This window comes from Dioscorea cayenensis, chromosome 5 (genome assembly GCF_009730915.1).
Source record: "Dioscorea cayenensis subsp. rotundata cultivar TDr96_F1 chromosome 5, TDr96_F1_v2_PseudoChromosome.rev07_lg8_w22 25.fasta, whole genome shotgun sequence".
Lineage (NCBI taxonomy): Eukaryota > Viridiplantae > Streptophyta > Magnoliopsida > Dioscoreales > Dioscoreaceae > Dioscorea > Dioscorea cayenensis.
Genome location: NC_052475.1, coordinates 6594814 through 6602855, shown reverse-complemented (window position 1 = coordinate 6602855; position 8042 = coordinate 6594814). Strand labels below are relative to the sequence as shown.

General features: G+C 34.2%; 1 protein-coding gene across 2 annotated transcripts; it reads right to left on the bottom strand.

Annotated features, from left to right (window-relative positions):
* Window positions 1-316: 316 nt before the first annotated feature.
* Window positions 317-7828, bottom strand: LOC120261410 (protein-L-isoaspartate O-methyltransferase-like). 2 transcript variants are annotated; one of them, XM_039269291.1, is made up of 4 exons: window positions 7489-7828; window positions 6205-6481; window positions 4805-4969; window positions 317-927 (listed from the first exon to the last, which is right to left on the bottom strand). In XM_039269291.1, the coding sequence occupies exons 1-4, from the start codon at window positions 7705-7707 to the stop codon at window positions 680-682; spliced, it is 909 nt and encodes a 302-aa protein (XP_039125225.1). In that variant the 5' UTR covers window positions 7708-7828; the 3' UTR covers window positions 317-679. The 2 variants fall into 2 exon arrangements, with proteins under 2 accessions (XP_039125225.1, XP_039125227.1); XM_039269293.1 differs by having other exon boundaries at window positions 7525-7828.
* Window positions 7829-8042: the final 214 nt, after the last annotated feature.

The following is an 8042-nucleotide window of genomic DNA, read 5'->3' as shown; positions in this document are numbered from 1 at the left end:
ATCTATATACATATCTTGAATATGACAAGCCTCTTATAACTAACCAAATGCGGTAAACAGTTAGAAACGCATGAAGGTTGAAGAGATCAGTAATCCTGTAATGTATTAAAACTCAAAAGCCATGAACTGAGATTTAGTAAGTTCAGTCAATCAGACTATGCAGGCTCAAACAATAAATCAAACAAAACATAGCTTGCTGATGTTGTATCTCCGTTTGACCTCGAGGCAGAAAGATCAGTATAATCTAACATAGTTAGATGAGCAAATAACTTCTCTGAACAATGTTGTCACTCAAGAAAATATAACACCTCAGGACTACCAAAACTGAGCACTCTTCTGTACAAGAAACAATTTCTACAATGAAACTTACATGCTTAAATGCAGACTAGCTCAAATAGCTACATCAATGCAAATTCACATTCTAATTATGCTACCAGTGAAAATGAGCTGCATAACAAACAAATTAAAGCTTCCATTTTACTTTAGAGGCTACACAAGCATATCATTCAAGTAAACCAAAAGTTGTCCAGCATCACATCCTCATAAGCTGGAGGCAACCTGCAAATCAGTCTCACAGCTATGAAATTTACAAAACTGACACTCACCATGGCTTTTGATATGTACAAGATCGTTTCAACTGGAGTTTAGCCTTAAGCTTGATGAAAGGGCTTTCATGTATTTATTCCCGCAACTGAGCTGCCCGACTTGTCAGAGGAACATAACGCACGGATGCTTCATTCCTGATGTTTATAGAGCCATCCAGATTCTTATCAACCACCTTCAGGTCCTGGAAAATGTTTCCAACAGGAATCACCATCCGACCTCCAGGCTTCAGCTGCTCTAGCAATGCTGGAGGAATTTCAGATGCTGCTGCTCCGACATGAATGGCATCATAAGGTGCTAATTCAGGCCACCCAAGCCTTCCATCTGCAGGTGGTCACAAATTTTACAAGAATGTAAACCTAGAAATTTGGTGTCTCATAAATTAAAATAGAATGAAGAGAACTATGTAATCAAAAGGGACTTTCCAAACAAAATAATCCAGAAATAGAGGAAACCATGGTAGAGACAAGAATCAAACTTTATGATTTAGAGGTGATTTATTGTGTATGGAACAAATCAATAGAAGGAAAAGATGTGTTAATATCTTAGCAGTAATAATCATGGTCAGCTTCATAATGTAGTCAAGTCTTGGGATAGCAATGTTATGGGTTAACACGAAAAAGACAATTCTCAAAAGCTTTCCTTCCCAAACCGGTACTAAATTCCAAACCCTGTTAAAAAGTATTGAATAAACTATGAATATCATCTGTTTACAAAATGGATAACATACTCATTTAGAAAAACCAAATAACGATAAATGAGAATAAAAGATGACAGACAAACAACTGGTAACAAAACAAGAAAACTGAAGCCATTTAACAAATGCCATGAAAATTAAGATTTTTATTGAATATGAATAAGCGAAAATTAGAATTAATTTATACAAATATTAATATGAGAAGAAGAAGAAATTAGTTTAAAATTTGAATTTAATTTACTCAAGAATAAAAAATAGAAACGATTAGTTATTATATGTTTAAAAATCAAACAAATTCCAATTGTTTATATTACATATTTAAATATAATACTCAGTTATTGAGTTTTCAATTTTCCAGGTTATATGACAACAACCATTATATTTATACATAGTTTGGGTTTGGCTACTTGAGTAAGGATAGCAATCCAACCCAACACTGCAGGGACCAATCCAGTCCTTATGGGATTTTTCCCCTAAGACAGGGCAGCAACGTGATCCTTCTGGTCTAGCATGGAGCCTATACCAAGGATTAGGCAAAATTAGGAAAAAGGATTCCTCACCCCAATCATCATTCCTGCCATAATATATACCTACATATACTATGTGGGTGTTTGGTTTTTTCGGAGATGGGACAAAAGTGGGGAAGTCCAGAAGTCTCACTTCCACAAAAATCACACTTCATGATAGAAATACTACTTCCTGATATTTGGTAGCACACCAAAGTGAAGCACTTCTAGCCCACTTCCAATGTTTGGTTAGCATGCAAAGTCACCACTTCCTAATAGTGATGAAGTTACCCCCAACCTTGAGTTTTTTTAATTTATAAATAATTAAATATTCATAAGCATGGAAGGTTGATCCGATTATTTTCTAAATCATTGGCATTATTCCATATCATTAATTTGTACATTTTAATGTGAAAGTGTGAAGTTGAAGTAACATACTGAACATTTATTTGTTTTATTATTTTAAATTTCAACAATTATATCTAGATATTTAAAATACTTAATAAATATGTTAATAATTTCAACAACGCTTTTTTAAAAGAACAAATTAACATCACCATGCTTATTATTATTTTAAATACATATTATACATTTATTTCATTATAGTTAAATATTAGTGAAATTTATAATTTTTCTTAAAATTATTGAATAAATTTATTATAAAAGTAAATAGAAAACATATTGCAAGAAAAAGTTATATATGAATAACACATATACTCACTTCTATGAATAGTTGAAATTACACCGAAGTCCCACTTTGGCATTTTTTATCCGAAAGACAAAATCCAGAAATGGTGCCTTTTCAGAAGTGGGACTTCCCACATCTAGCCTGACTTCCGTGAACCAAACACATGGAAGTGCCCGGAAGTGAAACACTTCCATGACTTCCAATCTCACTTCCGGGAACCAAACACCCCCTATATGTCCTATACTATATATATATATATATATATATATATATATTATATAATAAATACTGATATTTCAATTTTATTTTATTATCAATAAATCACATGATTATAAAAATGTAAATTATTTCTTTAAAACTTGACTTTTGAAACTTGAAGTTCAATTAAACACTGAAATGTTTAGTAATCCTGAAAAGCAAAAGCCACGCCTATCTAAGACCTAAAACCCTTATTCTCTCTTTTTTATGTCTGCCTCCAGTATATATGAAATCATGAGTATACTAAAATTTTATAATTGGGACTATGAACATCATGTTACCTTGCCTGGCATCTTCTGTTTTATGCAACTCAGCCACCATCTCACCATTTCATAATGATCAACTTATTTCCAACCAAGTAAATAGCCCTATTTTATTATCTTGTTTAATCTCAGAAGATTTTCAAATTTGGTGGCAAGCAATTTTTCTTGTTGATCGTAATTTTTTGTTTATAAAAAATTATTCCTCACTGAAGAATGGGGTGGATGGAGATCCACATCGTGTCAAATGCGGGAATGGGTTTATCATACGGTTCCAAATCAGATATCAAGAGGATGGGGGTCAGAGTCAACACCCCATTACCATCGCCATACCCAAGCAAGAAGCCCCAAACCTATTCTAAACCAACATAGGTTTTTAATTTGGAAACAAATAATAAGGGTTTATAAGTGACAAAGCGGGATAAGGTTGAAGACTTGTTTAGTCTGAGAATGCCCAAGTCAACAACAAATCTAAATCCTGTTTAGTCTCAGAATGCCCAAGAATTTAAATGAAAACAAAGAGCAACTAAATTTTATTTCATTCAAAAACTGCCCTTCATAGCCCGAAAGCTTACAATTAAATAGACCAACAAGAAAACCCAAAAAACATAAAAAAAGGAAAACAAATTGAAAATTTCCCAAAAGTGGAAAATTCTCAATCAACATCATAGAATTAAAAATCAAAACTAAATAAAGCAAATACCAAAAACGGCGCCCCTATCAGAGATTTATAGCCTAAGATATGGATGCGGGAAATCTTTCCATAAACGACAAAATTACTGATTCAAGGCCCAGATGATGGAATTTGGCCCAAAAACGGTGTGACTCACAAGCTTGTGTGGCAAGCTAGTGACTTGAGTTTGTTGACCCGTTTTCCATCTAATGGGGCCCTCTGATCATCAAAATTAGTCATTTAGGAAAATTACTGAAATGACCCCGCCTAGGTCATCGCGTCCCACTTGTCCATGTAGGCGCAAGCTAGTTCATCCGTCCGGCCAGCATCAATAAGCAAGTCTAATAACGATTCATGTGATTTGTGTGTACTCATCCAACCTATGCAAATTGTGACCTCTAGTAAAAAAAAGACAAGATTGTAAAAATTGCTTATTACTCTAGTGGTCACATTATAGCTTGCAGAAAAATCCAGGATAATTGATCAAATTAATGACTCTTACCAATTTCTGTACAAATGCATTCTCTTTGAAAATTCATCAAACTAAAAGCTAGGCATCATTTTAAAAAATACCGAGTAAGATGAATTCTAGGAACTTCTTCAAAAGTTATGACCATCTTGATTCATGTTGATCTAATTCAAAATCATCTGTTTGTCTTGAAGAGGGCCATTCTAGGTTCAGGAGTCTAATTCAAACAAATGACTTAGGCTGAAGCCTGAAGTAAATGAGCCCATCCAACATTCTAGCTAACTTGAGATACAACCTAACCGCTAGCCACCATTTAGCCTTTTCTGTTTTCCTTGTAAATTATATTATTGATTTAATTTCGGGGGCAACCACTCACATTCAAGATACAAGACTATGACAAGCCTAAGACTGAAAACATGATACACGGATCTAAATTATAACAGACTGAAAGCATGGTACCCTGGTTTATAAACTCTAATATTAAGAGAACATAAAATGATCAGCAGGAATTATAATGGCTCTGAAATGTTAAAGATGGTCAACAGGCTTTCTCAATTTTTGTCAAAAGAAAAATTAATCTGTTAATGCTGTGCCAACAGGAATGATATATGAACACTTGCAATGCTGTATCCAAATAGAGCAATACATACCAGCAGCATGCACAGAGAGGGAACCACCCTTGAGCAATGGTGCAGCAGCACTTTTATTGATATTGTCAATGGAAAAAGCAACCAATTCTGGAATGTGTTCAATACCAATTGCACGGCCTTGTGGACCAACCATCATGGCAAAACATGCAGTCAAGTAACCAGTACCTACATCAAGAACCTATAACTAATGTATTTGCAGAAGATAAATAGATGCAGCACAGTCAGAAGCTATACTTTCCATAGAATGCCTATATGGTTTGTAAGGCTCATATTTTGGTGCAGTTGTATTTTGAAAGAGCAGATCATGCTTATAACAAAAAATGAAAAAGAATTTGATTCCTTTCTTTAGGTCTGAAGCTAGGAAACAGCAATGCAATAGCCACATAGCAGGGTGAAAATAAAACTGAAAAACATTAGCCAACAAACTAAATTTTAAAGCAATCCCATTCTCGAGCTCCTTACATCACAAGAGGGGGGAAATCCTAGCTAACTGAACAATGGCCAAATCAAAACACGATATATTGATTAATATGAGCAGCATTGACTAATAGATAAGAAATGCATTTATTGTTCCGAGATACCAGGTAGGCTAGGAAATATAATTTTGAAGGCGTTCTATACAAATACTAACAAGTTATTATAAGAAGTTGCTAGCCTGCCGACAACAACCGAGCATCTAAATAATTAATAATTGGATTGGTAGAAAAAAATTATCATATTCTTTTAGTTGACTTTAATAAACTAAAAGCAAACTAATAAGATTATTAAAGAAGAAGACATGAAATGCGTTAGTTTTGATACAATGTGTTGCATTAGTCACAAAATAACAGATGTAAGATCAAGTACAACTTTGCCAACAGATAATCATAAACTACTTAAATATTATATCAAAACTATAGTGATAAAATAAATTCAATCATCAAAACATGATACAAGTAAAATAGCATGAACCCCTTGATAATTGAGATTAACAGAGTAACCATAGCAGATGAATGTATTGACACAATCTAAAACACATAAGACCTTTTACGAAGGGATCTCAAGGTTAGAAATCTACGGGTTGAAAGAATTTGGTACACTAGGCACACAAAGTATTTTAACAATAAAAACCAATAAAATACTCCATAATTAATAGGCAATCATAAATTACCATGAAATATAATTAAAACCTCCACTACCTTAAGACAAAATGGGAGATAGAAGTAAGAATTTTCTGCTTGCAAGTTGCAAATGAAAATGTGGAACAAAATATAAATGAAATTTAATGTTCTGAAACCAAACGCAATTAATAGACCAGCTTGTGATAGTATATAAAAGCTCTCTTAGTTCATGAGGAAGGGCTCATTAAACAACAAAAATAGAGTAATCAAAATCAAAACAAGGTTGTCAAAGAAGGGAACCTGAACCAACATCTAAAGCACGCATGCCTGGCTGGAGATGCTCCTCCAAAAGTTCTAAACAGGATGCATGCATATGTGGCGCAGATATAGTCGCATTATAACCTATAGGCATAGGACTATCAACATAAGCTGGATTGCCCTCAGGCACAAATAATCCCCTATCAATAGTTTCCATTACTTCTGCCACGTTCTTTGACTTGATTACACCATACTCCTTCAAATGCTCCACCAATCCTTTGATTTTTGTTTTAGCAATTGAACTTCCAGTCCAGAAATGCTGCAAAATAATGAATAGAAAAACATTAGTGATGATATATATCATCAGAAATTTAATCACTATTTTTTGGCATCATACAATTATATATTTATATATACAAATATATGCTGATAGCAGAGAAAGTTAAATTTTATGCTAGAAGGAGTTCTGAATTACAGAAACATTCCGCAAGTATACAATTCCAAACTTCACCAAATAAGAAACAAAGCGTCCTAATTGCAAAATGATGGCAGGAAAGCAATTATCCAAACTATAAAACTCCAAACACGTTGAACACTTTTTAGAAGACTTTCAAATTGACACATGTAGGAGAACTAATCTTTATTCAATTATTCACTCTTTTTCTGATTATCTCACAGAAATTCCTATTCCCATGACAAAACCCCGTATGCAGGTAAACCTAACCATGAAAAAGTAATTAACAGCATCTTAGAGTTCTAGCAAGCTCTGTTCTTTATATTTCTTTTGATGCAAAATTATAGCACCTTCCAGACCCTTTATTGCTTAAATGTAATTGAGGTCTAATTGAAACCTCCTTTCATCTTTTCAATCTAGCATGTATTTAAAATTCTTGAAAATTCCCCTTCTCTTATATTTTCAAGCTTAGTCTGTCAGAGTATTCAATACCAGTATCCATCTTACTTGAAACCTCTCCTTATGCAGTGGCATATCTTATCAATCAAGCATCTATCCACAATTCTTGAAAATTCCCCTTCTCTTCGTTTTGCAAGGTTAGTTTGACAAGATACCCAATAACAGAATCTATCTTACTTAGAGAGAGGAATGAAAATCATCAAAGACGACACAGATTCTTCACAGACAAAACAAAATCAAAGGAAAATAATCAAATTTGTTTTCAACAAAGAGCTAAAAGAAAATCTTCTACTGTCCAATTGAAATTTCTATGCCACACTGATGAATACTCACAAATAATAAACAAACCTCATACAAATCTTGCAAATCCAACAAATAAACATGAAAATAAAAGACAATCAGTGTTAACTCACACGGATGAAACGTTTGGGTAACAAGAAACGAAGTACCTCCATTCTCAGAAAGGGATGGACCTTGTGGAGCTTCTCCGAAGATGAAGGGAAAGAAAAGGGGGATGGAGAGAAGGAGAGAGCGGAGAAGGAGCGAGAGGTGTTGGTTGTGGTGCAAGACAGGAGCAGAGAGGAAGAGGGAGAAGCGCGGCAGCCTCGGAGAATATATGCTACAGAGGACATTTCTAGTTTATTCTCTGCCCCCCTTTGCTTCTGCTGCCACCGCCAACGCCTTTTCTTGACACCTAGGCGCTTCCGTGTGCCTGGTGATTCGTGCTCCTCCAAGCGGCATGATTTTGCACCACCGGGGTCACATACAGATTAGGGCGAGGGTTTTTAAATATGTATTTAACATTTTGAAAATAATTAAAAATCATATTTAATATATATTAAAACAAGTTGTAACCACGACCACATTTACATAGTCTCTATGATTTTGACATTTTTACCGGCAATGCTATCATTCATATTTATATTTTCCATTTTATTCCGAAATGTCTGTGATTATTATGGAAAAA